Source organism: Acomys russatus, chromosome 23, assembly GCF_903995435.1.
Source record: "Acomys russatus chromosome 23, mAcoRus1.1, whole genome shotgun sequence".
NCBI lineage: Eukaryota > Metazoa > Chordata > Mammalia > Rodentia > Muridae > Acomys > Acomys russatus.
In genome coordinates, this window is record NC_067159.1 from 9,241,239 (window position 1) to 9,258,778 (window position 17,540).

At 36.8% G+C, this 17,540-nt stretch overlaps 1 protein-coding gene across 1 annotated transcript; it reads left to right on the forward strand.

Annotated features, from left to right (window-relative positions):
• The first annotated feature begins 697 nt into the window (after positions 1 to 697).
• LOC127206140 (chitinase-like protein 3) lies at positions 698 to 14,863 on the forward strand. The gene is made up of 11 exons (XM_051165423.1): positions 698 to 722; positions 1,966 to 1,995; positions 2,571 to 2,771; positions 4,648 to 4,705; positions 5,350 to 5,515; positions 7,310 to 7,434; positions 9,244 to 9,367; positions 9,600 to 9,785; positions 10,587 to 10,706; positions 10,789 to 10,930; positions 14,784 to 14,863. Exons 1-11 carry the CDS (start codon positions 698 to 700, stop codon positions 14,861 to 14,863), a joined length of 1,257 nt encoding a protein of 418 aa, XP_051021380.1.
• Positions 14,864 to 17,540: the final 2,677 nt, after the last annotated feature.

Sequence of the window (17,540 nt, forward strand, 5' to 3'; positions counted from 1 at the left end):
CACAGAATTCTAAAAAATATTTGTGGCCAATAATGGTATAAAATTTTACATCATTATCTTTATGTTCTAGCAACTGGAAATGATTTCAATTACTCTCTGTGTGTTAGGAGATAGTATAAAAGACTAAAGAGCACTTGAAAGCGTGAGAAGGAATATGATTGGACCCATATATTGTTAGGTAAGGTTATGTTGTGATGTTGCCTTAAGTTCCTCCTAAAATGAAAAGTCTCCACGATGTTAAAGAGTGGCCCACAGCCTGAGAAAATTTCAAGACTCTCAGGTGAATGACTAAAGGATTACAATGACAAATTGCAAATAACTTCCAATGAACTGTATTGTTTACTTTTCAATGGGAATTCAATTTTCTCGGGTATGATCTTTACAATAAGTATTAATTGCAGTATCTAAAGAAGGGTTATGTATCAGGGGACTTCTAAAATGATCTTACCCAGATGACTAATGCCTATGCCCATGGTACCCACCCACTTCTTGGAAATATAGCTATTTTGTCCATACAGCGTGATGAAAGTTGCTGATGATAAACTAAAGGAGATGAGTCAGAGTAGGGAGCTATGGATTAAAAGATTACCCAAAAGGTTTCCTAGTAAAAACTTTCCATCTTCAAAACCTATGAAAACCATGGTCTCCAGAGTATAAAAAGCCAGCAGAAGCTCTCCTGGAGCAATCCAGAGACACCATGGCCAAGCTCGTTCTTGCCACAGGTGAGTTGACAATCAGACACAGAGCTTCGTTCTTGCTTTGTTCTTTCCTCACAGAACCTGACAAGGAAGCAATTTTGAAACTGAAACTCTATGATTTAACACACTTTTTGTAATTTCAATTTTTCCTTATTTAACTTTCTTCTAGCTTTCAGTAGCCCATAGGCTGGTAGAACACTTTTACTGTCACTGATGATATAGGAACGGCACTTACATTTTACCTTTATTCAAGGCTTCTTTTTGTCTTGGTCTTTTCCCAGTAATTCACTATCCTATCACTCTTGCTCTAACACCTGTTTAAAATTGCCATTTGGTTGATTTTATTTTTTTGTCTTCTGAAACAATTTTTGAAAGATGGACATCTATAAATTCTGATATAGAACTATCCAAGTTTTCTTTGCTCTACTCTTTTCAGAATTATTTAACATTTATCCTCCATAGACCTGTTTCAGTAATGACCTAATATTGTCACAGGGAGGGACATTTGGTGACCCAAAGAGTTAGATTTAGGTGTTTAAAGCAAGTAGTTCAAACTTAGAGTTTTCTCTGTAGATGTACCTTATACAGTTTGTTCGGCTTCAGAAACTTAACCAAGTGAAGACTGCAGCACAATGCACAAAGGGTTCAGAGTAGAGGAGCTCTATTTTCATGATTGTGATATGATTCAAATATCAAGACTCAGGAGACACAGACAGATGATTCTACAGTAGGGAGCCAGCTTGGGCTACCTATTCTAACACCCTGACTCAAATGAGAAACATCTGAAATCTTAAATTATTCCTTTGAAGCTTAAAATTTTTGTCTTAAGCCAAAAATTTAGCAGGACATTTGAAAAGACGAATTGAAATAGTTGCCCTGGCTCTGAAAGATATTGAATGCTGTATTTTAGATGTTGTTTTGACTAGCAGAAGGCTTGACTCATTGCAGGTATGGGTACCAGAGCTGATGAATATACGCTCACTAAGTAGATCGAATAGTGAGTAATTTAAATCCTTACCATGAGCAGAGAAATGGAATAACAATTAAAAAACAGAACACGGAGCAGGACACTGCCAGGTTCTATCAGAAGTGGGAGAACTTTGAAAGGCAGGATGACTCCAGTGCCCACACTGTGCATAGCTGTGGAATTTCTTTAGGGATGGAATTATCTATAGTCAGTAGGAGGGCTTACAGGAACTGAGAATTTGATACTTATGGTTCTAGTAACTGATCCTTAGAAAAATGTGTCTTCTCTCTCTCTCTCTAGGTCTGGCCATTCTGCTGAATGCTCATTTAGGTGAGTTGTTAACAACAACAACAAAAAACAAAACAAAAAACAAAACAAAACAACAACAAAAAACAAACCAAGGAGAGAAAAAGAAAAGGAAAAAAAACTTCCCTTAAATATATCTCTAATACAGGTTAATTATTCCTAATGAAGTTGTTTGCCTATAATGATTTATTTGGCAAAAGTGTCTCAAAAAGCAATCTACTTGAGAAAAAATGATGAGTTGGCTTTGTGGGTGGTAGAGTCATATCAACTCTTACTACTATCATTTCTAGTGAAACAAGTTGAGTGTTTTGACTATGGTAACCTCTGGGTCTCAAGGAAAATTTGTTTGATTGTTTTGCTTATGAGAATCCAAAGATTAACCAGCTTTGACTATGCATCAATACCAATTGCAACTAAACAACTCTTAGTCATTGCCAAGTGTGCAAAATATCTGAACCTATCTGCCAGAATATTCAGAACATTCTTCTGATCATTTGGAACAGGTGCATGAGACATACTAAGGGAAAGAGGCAAGGCAAGATCTTAACAAATTCACTGGTATCTGCATCGGGACATTGCTTTTCTGATAACATTCCCAGGTTCTGCCTACAAGTTGATGTGTTACTACACCAGAGGGGCCAAGGATCGGCCTGAATTGGGGAGTTTCAACCCTGGTGACATTGATCCTTGCTTGTGTACTCATCTGATCTATGCCTTTGCTGGAATGAAGAACAATGAGATCGTCATGATGAGTAAGGAGGACTTAAAGGAATACAAAGCATTAAATGCTCTGAAAAAGAGGTAAGAGAAAGACAGATTTTTCTATCTTTAGTTGGATATCTCAATGATTCCTAAAATGGTGCTAAAAATCAGTGATTTTGAGTTGAGAAGTGAACTAGTGTATGTTTCGTTAATTTTAACTTGAGAGAAACTCATTTTTTTATTACATCAATCACATATATTTTAGATATAAACTATGTACTGCCTTTGCTTGGTAATATGGCAGTTTATCTTTTTGGAGGATCTCCATGGTTCATTCCCATGTGACCGTATTTATTTGTACTGTATTTATATATGAGAGAAGTTATATACCTACTACTGGTGCACAAGAGGTTTTTCTTCATATCCCTGACAAAATGGGTCATTTTATCTTTTTTTTTTATAGCCACCTATCATGATAGACATGAGATGTTACATTAATGTGGTTGTAATTTAAATGGCTCTCTTAAAATATGTTGTTTTTCTTACACCTTTTAGGATTTTTTGAGAAATTTCTACGGCTTAACCCACTTTTTGTCAAGGGTGATTTTTAGTCTTCACATACAGTTTATACGAGTCCTACTATGAATGTGAAAATAACATCTTATAATTACATCATTTGCAAATATATTTGTACAATTTAAAGTTCTACTCTTTATGTGGGTCATCTCTCTCTCTCTCTCTCTTAATTTTTAGAAGAAACTCTCTGTTTCATTTTTTTCTATGATAGTTTGCAAGTTTTGAGAACATATTTTAAACCACTGACCAAGTCACACACATAGAAATATACACATTATTACAGTAATTTGGTAGCCTCATGTCTCATGAGACTGGAACCCAGCTTCTTGTGTGACATGTAGACAAGACTTTTCTACTGAAATCTTCTTCCTCAAGATGTTATCCCTTATGGTTTAGTAGAGATGCATAAATTTGCAGAAAGTAGACATTCTTTTATACAGCCTATTATCACCATTATAAAACCACGTGGGATGTGTATCTCCCTTTCTGTCTCTGGTTTGTTTCTGCTTTTGTGAAGAGGAAATCATAACTTTCTACTTTAGAAAACAAGAAATGGATGATATTCTAATTCATACATCACTGCCTTCAGAATTAGAATGGTTTAGTTTACTCTCTTACAGTTCTTTATTTAATAACAAGACCTCATATTCAGTAATTGCAGGTTTTAGTTGGGATAGCCATACCCATAACAAGGAAAAAATTAGATAACTTCTATCTTCAGTAATGACACTACATTAAGAAGGAACTAAACTATGATTCCCAACTATAAAGAAATTAATATAAAAAAAGTTTCTTGAATATTACCCCTTACTTGTCCTGCATTAGAACTTGCATCGAAAGCAATGCCTACTCCTCTTCCAGACAACAGAATCTGAATCTCTGAGGAAGAGGCAAGATGCCTAGCACTCTGTCTTCTCACAATGGCTAATCATAATTATTGGAAACTGATATCTCAAAAGAATTCCCATGTAAATGTACACTTTCAGCAGACATGATTTATATTTACTTGTGGCAGTTGAGAAATTAATAAAGCTCAAAAATCTCTATCATTTAATGTGATTAGGGAGAATGAGAAATAACTGTGGCTCTAAGTTATTGGCAAAGAATTATAGTCAGTATGACTAGGTAAATTCTTGTTGAATTTACTTTACTTTAAAGATCTTGTATAAAAAAATATAACAAAGATTTGTTGTACAAATTTTCAATGGGGATGGGAATTTTTACTGAAATGGGTTGTGCCATGGCAACACAACACTGAATAATATGAGTAATAAAGACATGATACTGCTTTTTCATATGAAGACACCAAAGATTTTGATCTCTCTTTCTCTCTCTCTCTCTCTCTCTCTCTCTCTCTCTCTCTCCCCCTACTCTCTCTCTCTCTCTCTTGATATATAGGAAACATTGAGCTAAAAACTCTTCTGGCTGTTGGCGGCTTGGACATTGGACCAGCACCGTAAGTTCTATAAACATAGCCCATTGTGTATTTGCTATTGTAACTTGGTTAGGATTACACAAACTTGTTTCCATAGTTTGCATTTTTGAAAGGTATTAAGAATATCTATTGGGAAAACATGTTAAATTCTAATATATTACACTAAACCTTTACATTAAACAAAACAAATTCTTTCTAGGTCTACTTGTGGCTTTCACAAGATCAAATTGGTTTGAGTATTCTGGGAGGCATCCTCTGGGAGTTAGTTACCTACTACAAAGAGTTGATTTTTAAAAATCCTCCAGGTGAAAGGAGGGTCATCTATTGCTTTTCCCATCTTTGCAAGAGCTAAATTGAGGTATCCTTGTACAGAAATATCTTTCTCTCAGTAAATAAAAAATTGGAGTGTGTTTGAAGAAAACATATGATGAGCTATTGTGGAAAACTATGATAAGTGAAAGTTCAGCATGTTAATAGTTAAGGCAGTCTAACAAAATAACGGATGTTGAGGTAGCATTAGAGACAGGTGGTGTTAGTGCAAGGAGAGGCTGGTAGAGAACCAGGCTACCTTGGTGAAGAACACGGTATCATAATTTAGCTATGACCTTTATTTCCAATGTTTTTATATCACACAGATCTTCTTTTTTTCTTTTCATCTTCCTAAGGTTCAGTGCTATGGTCTCTACTTTTCATAACCGTCAGACATTCATTAAGTCAGTCATCAAGTTCCTGCGCCAGTATGAGTTTGATGGACTGAATCTGGACTGGCAGTATCCTGGGTCTCATGGCAGCCCTTCTAAGGACAAGCATCTCTTCAGTGTCCTAGTGAAGGTGGGGAACCCAGGAAGTGTCTTAGAGCATTCAAACTCAATACTTTCCAAGGACAATTGAGTTCTTGTAGAGTAAACCAAACTTGAATTTAGAATTATACATTCTTAGCATTCCAAAGATCCTAAAATATGGTGGATTCATTTATCATGCATGTGGGGTTTTACTCAACATGCAGGTGTAGAACCATACCTTATCTTCATATGTTGTCTATAGTGTAAGTGCCAGAGACACTATTGTCTTTGTGTTACAGGCAAGAAAAATTTAGGTACATAAAGATTTTGAAGTACTATCTCAGTATTACTTAACTAGTATCATAAATACTGGTTGTGTTTCCCCACCGAATTCAAATCTCATAAAAAGTAGTTGAGGCTGTCTACTATTATTGATCATCGTATATTCCATGTCATTTAATGGGCAAAGGCTAATGATATGAAGAAAGCACAGCCTTTTGCTTCCAAGTGTACACATCTGAGTCAGAACAGTATAACCTGGGCAACAACTGAAGCAATTGCTGGTAACTGCCATAATAAATGTCAGCATAGTAAAAAAGAAACCTAACGGTGTGAATACCTGACTGTATAAAGAAGATTGTAAAAGAGTTTCTAAGTACATGATACTTGATCTCTGTATGGGAAGAACATTGTTGTCATCAAATTAGATAAGGCTGGGTCTGTAACAATGAAGCTATAGAGATTAATGAGCAAGGAATATAGTGAGCCATGTGAGTTTATAAAGGTGGTGGATTCTGATCATGTGGCTTAATACTTAGAAAAAGATATGTAATTTTCCAACAAGACTATGGGACACTTGAGGGGTTGTATTTAGAGGACAAGTATGTCAAAGGCTGAGCTCTTTGATGATTACTTTGATATTAACTGGAATATAGTGAGTGGGCAAGGATACAGTGGTAAGAACTTGGAGTAAATAAGGGACCTGTGATAAGACAAACACTGGTTTTTCGGTAGGGGAAGAAGGACAGGTATATAGAAACATTAAGATAAAAATTAATGGAAATCTCTCTCTGTCTTTGTCTCTCTGTCTCCATGTCTCTGTCTCTCTGCCTCTGTGTGTCTCTATCCCTCTGTCTCTGACTTTGTCTCTCTCTGTTTCTCTTTGTCTCTTTCTGTCTCTCTCTGTCTCTGTCTCTTTGTCTCTCTCTGTCTCTCTGTGTCTCTGTCTCTGTCTCTGTCTCTGTCTCTGTCTCTCTCTCTCTCTCTCTCTCTTATGATAGCAAAAACCAAACATACAAATAAACAAAACCTATAGGACAAATCAAAACAGCAAACAAGAAAAAGAAACTCTAGATGACACTCACTCTTTGAAACACTATCTGGCATGCCCAAGTAACACAGTTATAAGAGATATCCTAAGATTAAAGATAAGATTAGAATCATAGAGAAAACAGGTGTGCTATCATCAGGCACTAAGATAGCTCTTCCACTGAGCAACAGTAGCACCTCTTTGCAACATTGCAAGAGGATGTGGTCACAGATTGGAATCACTTCATTTCCAGAAGACTGGATTCAGGAGCAGCTCTGATCAGACACTGGAGTCCATATTCAATAATTTAACTGCCTCATTACTGCTAGATGTTTTAATATCTTTGAATGTCTATGCATGTTAGGTAGCCAGAAATTAATTTCATCTATTATATTGATTTATTGAGGTGTTGAAACAGTAAAGTGAAACAAAATGTGTAAAGGTACATTGTATAATTTTGATCAGTGTATCACATTTATTATGAAAAGATCTGGAATAAATTTGAAATATACTTATATCCCATAATTTTTGTAGGAAATGCGTGAAGCTTTTGAGCAAGAATCTGAAGAGAATGACAAGCCACGGTTATTAGTCACTGCCACTGTAGCTGGTGTCATTGCTATTGTCCAGTCTGGGTACAGGATCCCTGAACTGTCGCAGTAAGTGAGAAATGACCTCCAGGACTCTTGTGGGAGTATAGACAGAGGGACCCTATTCATGGGCTTTCTTGCCCCTCCAGGATATTGCTTATGGGCATGGTTATAGATGTGTTTTGCCTACACTTGCATAAAAATGTCTCTCAGATATTAACTAATTTTTATTTATCTTATGAATAATGTGTTTATCTATTCCTTAAAATTTCATACATGTATGGAATGTATTTTTATCATATTTATTCACTAATACCTTCCTCCAAATCAACCCAATACCTCATAACATATATTCCTCTGAATTCCATGTTTTCTGTTTTTAATTCCTTAATGACGTTAATAAACCCTTGAACTGAAATACTGATATATATATATATATATATATATATATATATATATATATATGACTATGAGATCATCCACCATATCGCAGGCATCAAAGAAAGTCCACATTCCCAAAGGAGATTGAAGCTGGTTCCCTCAGCAGCCACCAAGTAATAAAAGCTTCTCTTTCAAATGTGGAGCTGGAGCTGGCAATTGCCCAGCCATGCTTTAAGTTTGGTGTCTTGATCTCCTGTATGTAGTGTGTGTGTCACCAAAACTGATTGGAGGCTGTGTTTCCAATAATAACAACATCTAATCTAGATATCAGCATTCCACAATGTTTCTTCCTTCAGCATTAATAAGTTCTTTTCACTGATTTTTCTATAACACTCTTTGAGCCTTGAATATAAAAAATGAAATTCTTCCTTCAGCATTAAAAGTTCTTTTCACTGATTTTTCTATAACACTCTTTGAGCCTTGAATATAAAAAATGAAAATAGACATGCTACTTCTTCAGCTGAGGGCTCTGGCTTACTTAGATTATGTACTTTAACCAATAAGGAGGTGTCTTAGTCAACTACTCTTCTTTAAAAAGATCAAATTCTCTGCAAGTATTTGAGATAGTCATTCTTCTATAGGTATGCAATTACAGATTTAAAAATCAGTTTAACAGTAAGACAATCTAGCAAAACCACAAGAGTCGGTTGCCTGTTGGGTCTGTGACTTCCTAACGCATAAGCTTTTTCCAGCTTTACAATACTAGGTATGAAATACATTCCATGAGAGAACTCATATCCTATCCAAAAGCAGTTTACTACTTTCAGGATATTTGCCTTTAGAGCATAACTTAGCATGCATGTTGATATTATAACATGCAGGTTCTAGCACTGGGGCCGACCATTGATATCTTCATCCTCCAGAAGCCCACATAACACTATTTGGCTTTATGTAGGATTGCCAAAAAAGTAAAGTTTGCCCTGTAAATTTTGGGTTGTTTTGCTTTGTCTATGTCTAACATTTGTTGTGTGTGAAACAATATGGGTTTTGCATCAGTTATAATGAGCATCCTAGAGCAATGGCCACATACTGGATTGTTTGGGGGTGCCTTCAGGACAAATACCTTGTACAGAAGTATTTGTTATTGGACTGACGTAAAGCATATTCCCAAAACATTAATGTTTTGCTAAGCCACTCTCTACCTGCTTCTTTCCTAAAATGTCTATCTGGAGTTAATTTCATTGACAATATAATGTTTACTCTTTTACTTCACTGGCATTCTTTAATTGGTTTTCTCAAAGGTCAAAGAGCATAAATTTCAACATATCTTTTGCCATCACTCTTGTTTACAGATAACATAAAATTAGCAGACAGGCATTAGTGGAGGAGAAGGAATGGTGCATATAGTGAGGAATTGGGGTAGTTAAGGATACAATGAAAAGCTTGAACAAACTTAGCCCAAATGAAGATTGATTGTAAGACCTTTCCTCTTTTCAGGTCTCTTGACTATATCCAGGTCATGACATACAATCTCCATAGCTCCCAGGATGGTTACACTGGAGAAAATAGTCCCCTCTACAAATCGCTAACTGCTTCTGGCATTTATGACTTCCTCAATGTGGTAAGAACCTGCACAGATTCAAAACAAGATTATAAATCTCCTATATCTTGTGAGTTTTGTACAACTAACTCATACCATTTGGCATGACTGAAAAACTGTAACTCAACAATATTTGGAAAACATATCTTATTATTTGACCATCAACAGCACATAATTTGAGCCATCAGAGCAGGATTAGCCAGCAAAGGTAACCAGCTGCTTAAGCCTTAAAACCTACCTTCTGCCACTATAGGATTACATCATGACCTACTGGAAGGAACATGGGGCTGCGCCTGAGAAGCTTATTGTGGGATTTCCAGCATATGGACATACCTTCATCCTGAGTGACCCCTCCAATACTGGAATTGGTGCCCCTACTACTAGTGCTGGCCCTCCAGGGACATACACAAATGAAGCAGGACTCTTGGCTTACTATGAGGTCAGTAGGTTAGCTATAGTGTGCTCAGTTAATTTCATGCTCAGTTCAGAGTTTGGCAACTAGAATCTTCTGAAATCAAATGTTTATTGTGTTAAGTAGCATCTTTCAATAAACAGACTCATCATTTCAAGTGCTTATAATTTTATAGTATATTTTCATATCAATAAATAGTGAGAAATAATTAAGAATAGAAAAGATTCTTTCATACAACAGAACACAATCTAAAATCCACTCATTAGACTATATACATAATACAAATAAGTACTTATCTCATAATAGGGTAGATTCTGAAAATACAGTGAAAGAATGAAGACAACATATAAATGTTTGAAAAATAACTCAAGCTTCATTTCTTATTTTAGTAAGTTTGACCATGTGTTCACTCTTCAGTAGTATGTGTAAAATGATGGAATCCTACTATGCCAATGTGTGTTAGAAAAATTATTCTGCCCCTTCAAGCCTTACACAAAGAATCTCAACTTTCTGCTATAGAGACAAGAAAATAACCAGTTTGAAGATTATCTCATTTGTTTACCTTTTTTTAAAGGTAAAGATGTAATAATGAGAGCTATAAATGTGGTTCAGTTTAGATTACTCACCTAGCCTGGGGAAAGCTCTAAATATCTCCACCGGTACCAATAAAAAAAATAAACGTCTCAGTTTACTATAAGGAAAATAAAACTCAATAGATATTGGAGGAAACCTCCACAAGAGAATGAAAAAGAAGAAAGTTAAAGTGTATTTTCTTATTATTTCTTAATATTGATATTTTAAATATTTGAACATGTTGATTGTTTACAGATTTGCACATTTTTGAATGATGGAGCCACTGAGAGATGGGATGCCTCCCAGGAAGTTCCCTATGCTTATCAAGGCAATGAATGGATTGGCTATGATAATGTCAAGAGCTTCCAGATAAAGGCAAGGTCACTCTATTAGACATGCTGAGATTGTAGCCTGTACCCACAGGATATCAAATGACTCATGTCCTCTGCCTAAACAGGCTCAGTGGCTCAAGGAGAACAACTTTGGAGGTGCCATGGTCTGGACTCTTGACATGGATGACTTCACGGGTTCTTTCTGTAATCAGGGCATGTTCCCTCTCATCTCTACCTTAAAGAAAGCTCTCCGTGTGCACAGTGCAGGTAAGTGACAGCAGAGTTATATTGATGATTTACAACGCCCTTTATCAACTCAAAGGTAGCCTTGACAATCCCATCCTTGCTCCTGAAGAAGAATTTTCTCATTTTATCTGTGTGCACTTTTGCAGGTGAGATAAAGTTACTCACCTTTCCAATACCTTCAATTCCATTAAAGAATATTACATACTTACTGGAAATGAGGTCTACTTTGGTAGTTAAGGTGGATTGTTTCAATCTACTATGTCTTCAGTACACATGAGTCAGAGTAAATGTAGTGACATGTAAATATAGTGTACATTCTGCTCTTTGATGTTCTTTGTTGGACTTTGACTCTTTTCCTTTGGGGGATTTTAACAGAAGGAATTCAACGGTGTGGCCCTGCATGTATCTATCACATTTTCTTTGATATACAATGTATACTGAAATTTTCAACAAACTCATTTACCCACTGGTTACCCATAAAATATTGTTAATGATATTGATAGGTAAAGTAATCCTTTTAACACCAGGCTAGCCTTATCTGTAGTAGACTATAAAGACAAAAATATTAAATAAACTCTGGGTTTGTATTAAAGTTTCCCTAACTGTGAAATCTGGATTTATCATCTGATATAAAGTGAAGAACTGAAAGCAATTGAGTCTCCAACCCATGCCACCATGGCTGTACTTCTTTTTAATTATGGGGAAATTCTGCCTTCTTTTCAAGATCACTGATGTGTCTTGTGCTGTGTGTTTCAGGATGTAAGTCTCCTTATCATAGGGAGCTTTAGCCTGCAATTGGTCCTGAGAACCATAAGAATAAGAACAAGATCCACAGCTCTGACACAGTGGGCTCCATGTCCTCCTTCTGTGGAAAATAATAGAAATAACTTCTGGTTCTACTGAAGTGAATCACACACCAGGCCAACTGCCATGTCTGTCTTGTCTTCAGCACCAGTTCATAATGCAACTTGGAATGGTCTTTATCTGTCAGAGGTGTCCATGCTCTGAATATTCTCCTTCGCTTTGTGTAGAGGTACCTTGTTCCTGACTGGCTTCTAATAATAAATTCCTCATTCAAAAACATGATCATGCTTGGTGTTTTGTGTGTGGTTTTGAGGTAATATCTTCTTGTTGTGAAATTTCAACATCCTTATACATTATAGTAATCAAAAGCTTATGAGAGGAGGTGGTTGATCCCACTGGTTTTCAGTCTTCTGTGTGTCTAAAGGCCTCTTCATGATGATTGAGGCTGTGAGAGAGCAATGTTTGTTGATTGCACATAATGCTGTCTTACCTAAAAAGAAATTAATTTCAATGCATTCTTCCATGTCTTCTGAGAACCAAAACTGTTTGAGGCTCTGATAAGTTTGCAGCTTTCAAAGATTTTAAAGGATTCCGTATGACTTGCCTTCCAGGACTGAGGTTGAAGGAAGTCCTTCCTAACCCACCTCAATCCTTAAAACAAGTGTTGGTTGCCACCTGCTGTCCTCTCATCCATTGGCTTGACAGGTCATTTGGCATCCACCTGTCAAATGACTTTGGGTAGTTTTACATATTCTGTTGTGGTGGATATAGACTTTGTCATGTTGACCCTCTTGGGATACATTTCTACCAGGCATAGTCATAATCTTTGTCATTGTTATTCAAGCATCACATATCAAATTCTACAATTAATTTTTTTTTTATCACAAACTCAAGCTCTCACTAAAACCTAGTAAATCTCCCTACACCGGCCAGAATAATCCCCAATCTAATTTTGGTTGTGTGAATTTTATTTGTTTTGGGAATGCCATAATGGTGTCTGCAGACAGGATTTGTCATTTTGTGAATTGGTATTGTTATTTAGGATAATATCTTAGGTTCTTTTATGTTTTATCACTTGTTAGCATCTTAGTAACTGTTCTGTGGCTATGAAAAGACATTATGACCAAGGCAACTCTTATAAACATCAGCATTTAATTGGGAACAGGCTTACAGTTTCAGAGGTTTAGTCCTTTTTCACCATAACAAGGAGCATGGTGGCATAAATGGTGCTAGAACAGTAGGTGAGAGCGACATAGTGATCCATAGGCAGAAAGAAAGATTCTGGGTTGGAATTGGAATTTGAAACCTCAAAGCTCACCCCTAGTAACACTTTTTCCAACAAGGCCACACTTCCTAATAATCCTTATAATCCTTTCAACTAGTGCCACTTCCTGGTGACTATGCAAATATATATATATATGAACCTATAGGAGCTATTCTTACTAAAACCACCACATTCTAGTCCCTGCTCCTGACATATTTATGTCATAAGTATGATATAAAATATATGCACCAAAACCTCATGAGTCTCCATAGTATTTCACTGTCTCTGGTCTGCTTAAAATTCCAAAATCTCTCTGGAAACTCAAGACACTCTCTTAACTGTAATTCCTAAGAAGTAAAAAAGTAGGTTATACAGTTTTATCATGTAGTGGCACAGAATACACATTATTATTCCAAAAAATAGTAAAGGAAGCATGGTGAGGAAATACTTGACCAAAGGAAGTCTGAAAACCAACAAGGAAAACCCTAAATTCTGCAGCTCCATGCCTGATGCCAAAGTGGTCTTCAGGTCTTCAACTTCTTCCAGATTTGCTGGATGAAACCCTCTTCCATCTCTATTAAGCTGGTTCCACAACCATTCTGCAGGTCTCCTTAGCAGATATTGAATTATTGTAACATTTCCAACATCTTGGTGTCTCCAATACGATGCAGACTTCAACTTCATAGCTTCATGTAATGACCCCACTGGGCCTCCATGCTTGGACACCCCTGAAACATGCCTATCCTCAATGACTTTCCTTATCTGCAGACAGAGATTCCACAACTCCTTTCTTATATCCTTGATTCTAAAGCTTGTGTCATGTGGCCAAAGTTACCAATTCTGCTGCTTGATATGACTGGAACTTAGCAACTTCATACAATTACATCTGCACCAGCTTTCTGTTGTTGATGGTTTTCTTTACTTCTTAAACTTTTCTTTAATTCATTTTTACAAGTTGGAAGCTTGACTGAGCAGAATATTATCCTGATGTCATGACTCCCTTTATTCCACATAGCATTAGGCTTTAAAAAGGGAGTTTTATCTCCCTAAGCACTGGACTTAGCTCTAGTACATTTTCTGGTGCTCTTTTACTCCTCAAAAATCTACATATTTTTATTTCTTCTTGTCTATCACTAGCTCCTTTTCATTATAGATCTGAATAATGTTGACTGCTAAAAACCACAGGATAAAGTCAATATTAACCTTTCTTAAAATCTCCTCTGTCAGTGTAACAACTACCAAACCCTTCAATGTATCCTCCAGAAAAAATTTAGAACAGTGGTAGGAATCAGTCACATTCTCTGCCAAAATATCATCCTCTTTTTGGCTTTAAATCAAGCAGAATTTTTTTTTTTATTTAGAATCACACCCATGTTGAGGTGGAAGACCAAAAATCAGATCTATTGCAGCATATTTTAGTAAATTCCAAGGAAAAGTTTACAGAGGGATTAAGTATCTCAAGGGCATCTATATATAACTGTGCTGCTACATTTAGACCAGAAAGAACTTTCTTTGTTAGGGATGCTTGATTTCAGTCTTGACAAGAACTCTGGAGTCATCCACTAATGTGACAGACATGAGGAGGATAAGTCATAGAGGCTTTGCTTGACAAAGTTCCAGATACCTCCGATGCTCTGGCATGATCACTAGACAACCAGAACAGCTGTTGAGGCGTTGCTTGACAAAGTTCCAAAGATCTCCAGCTGATCATCACTGCCCCTAAATATTATGTATGGTCCAGGTGTAGTGTTGTTTAGAAATTTGCTATTTTTCCTAAAACTGTCTTTTCTCTTTGTTTCTCCTTAGGAAATTCCTTAGGAACTTCATACAGGGAAAACTTTTTCCCACAGAGAATATTAAAAGAGGACACCTGGCCCAAGGCTTGAGACAATGATAGAGTTGTTTTTCTCTGACTGTGAGCACTCAAGCAGAAACTGCACGAAAGAAAGTTAAGACCTTGACATAAAAGTACTTGGACAGATTCTGTTAGTTGTAGAAAAGTTTCTTTAGAATCTGCCTTGAAAGCAATAGAAAGTAGACTTGGAATGTCATGCTTTATGTATATTTTACAATAGAGGATCCCTTGGCAGTTAGCCTAAGTTTAGATAGCATACCTGTTGGTTTGGACTGGAAGTGGATTTTTTTTTTTTTTTTGGGTGGCGAGTGAACAGATTTTTTTTATTTACTTAAGTAATTTATTCAGATTACATCTTATTTGTTGCCCCCTCACTTGTATGTCCCCATTGCCCCTCCGTTCCTCTTTCATCCTATTCTCCTCCCCTACATCTGTGACAGAAGAGGACCTTGTCCCCTACTATAAGATCACGGCCTATCCAGTCTCTTTCTGGTAGCCTACTTACCCTTCCTGTGACTGTCACCAGGTCACTCCTCCAAGTGGAAGTGGTCTAATAGGGGGAAGCAGAGTTCATGTCCAAATCAGTCCCTGTTCTCCACAAAATTGTGGAGAATGTGCTGTCCATTGGCTAGATCTGGACAGGTGTTCTAGGTTTACTGCATGCATTGCCTTTGGTTGGTACAGTAGTTTGAGCTGACCCACCTGGGTCCAGATCCACCAGCCTTAATGGTCTTCTTGCAGGCTTCTAGGACCCTCTGTATCCTTATATTTCCTGATTCTTCCTTACCTCTCTCACCTAGAGTCCCAGTAGGAAGTCCCAGTATCCATCCAAATCTCAGGCTAAGTGAACACTTTCATAGGATATCTCTGTTGGTCTAGTGTCCAATTATAAGTGAGTATATGTCATGTCCCTCTTTCTGGATCTGGGTTAACTCACTCAGGATGATCATTTCCAGTTCCATCCAATTGCCTGCAAATTTTAGGATTTCCTTGTTTTTAATAGCTGAGTAGTGTTCCATAGTGTAAATGTACCATAGTTTCTTTATCCATTCTTCAACTGAGGGACATCTAGGTTCTAGCTATTACAAATAAGGATGTTGTGTGTTGGAGCATCTTTTGGGTATACCCCAAGGAAAAGGATAGCTAGGTCTTGAGATAGCCCTATTCTCAGTTATCTGACAAAGCAACAGACAGATTTCCAAAATGGTTGTACAAGTTTGCACTACTACCAGCAATGAAGGAGTGTTCCCCTTTCTCTGCATTTGTTCCAGCATATGCTGTCACTTGAGTTTTTGATCTTAGCCAATGATGTGTATAAGATGGAACCTTAGAGTCATTTGTTTTGCATTTCTCTGATGACCAAGGATGTTGAGCATTTCTTTAAGTGTTTCTCAGCCATTCGATATTCCTCTGTTGGGAATTCTCTGCTTGATTTTGAGCCTCATTTCTTAATTGGGTTATTTGGTTTGGTGGTATTTGATTTCTTGTGCTCTTTATGTATTTTGGATATTAGTCCTTTGTCAGATATAGGTTGGTGAAGATCTTTTCCCAGTCTGTAGGCAGTCACTTTGTTCTGTTGGCAGTGTGTTCTGCCTTACAGAAGCTTCCCAGCCTCATAAGGTCCCATTTATTAATTGTTGACCTTAAAGCCTGGGCTATTGGTGTTCTGTTCAGGAAATTGTCTCCTGTGCCAATGAGTTTCAGGCTCTCCCTAATTTTTTCTTCTAACAGATTTAATGTCTCTGGTTTTATGTTGAGGTCTTTAATTTACTTGGCCTTGAGTTTTGTGCATGGTGATAAATATGGATCTACTTGCATCTTTCTACATGTAGACATCCAGTTAGACCAGCACCATTTGTTGAAGATGCTATCACTTTTCCATTGAATAGATTTGGCTGCTTTGTCAAAAATCAAATGTCCATGTATGTGTGGATTTATTAATTGCTCTTCAAATTATTTCCATTGGTCAACCAACCTGTTGCTATACCAGTACCATGCTGTTTTAATTACTTTTGATCTATAGTACAGCTTGAGATCAGGGATGGGGATTCCTCTGGAGGATCTTTTATTGTACAGGATTGCTTTAGCTATTCTGGGTTTTTTGTTTTTCCATATGAAATTGAGACTTGATGTTTCAATGTCTTTAAAAATTGTATAAGTATTTTTATAAGGATTGCATTAAATATGTAAACTGCCTTTGGTAAGAAAGCCATTTTTACTATGTTAATTCTCCTGATCCATGAGGAAGGGAGATCTTTTCCTCTTCTGATGTCATCTTAATCTCCTTCTTCAGAGATCTGAAGTTTTTTTCAAAACAAGTCTTTCACTTGTTTGCTTAGAGTTATTCCTAGACACTTTATAGTGATTACGGCTATCGTAAAGAGTGTAGTTTCCCTAATTTATTTCTCAACATATTTGTCGTCTTTATAAAGGAAGGCTACTGATTTTTTTGAGTTAATTTTGTATCCAGGCACTTTGCTGAAGATTTTTATCAGCTGAAGGAGTTCTCTGGTGGAATTTTAGAGGTCATTTATGTACACTATCATATCCTCTGCGAAAAGGCGTAATTTGACTTCCTCCTTTCCCACATGGATTCCCTTGATCGCCTTTTGTTGTCTTATTGCTCTGGCTAGAACTTCCAGAACTATATTGAAGAGATATGGAGAAAGTGGGCAGTCTTGTCTGGTACCCGATTTTAGAGGAATTTC

What these genes read in the sequence shown, in the direction of transcription:
- LOC127206140 (XM_051165423.1), top strand. Translation starts at nt 698, where the DNA reads ATGGCCAAGCTCGTTCTTGCCACAG. An exon ending in TCTTCAGTGTCCTAGTGAAG is followed by an intron (nt 5,516 to 7,309) that starts GTGGGGAACCCA and finishes TAATTTTTGTAG; the next exon opens with GAAATGCGTGAAGCTTTTGA. An exon ending in TTTATGACTTCCTCAATGTG is followed by an intron (nt 9,368 to 9,599) that starts GTAAGAACCTGC and finishes CTGCCACTATAG; the next exon opens with GATTACATCATGACCTACTG.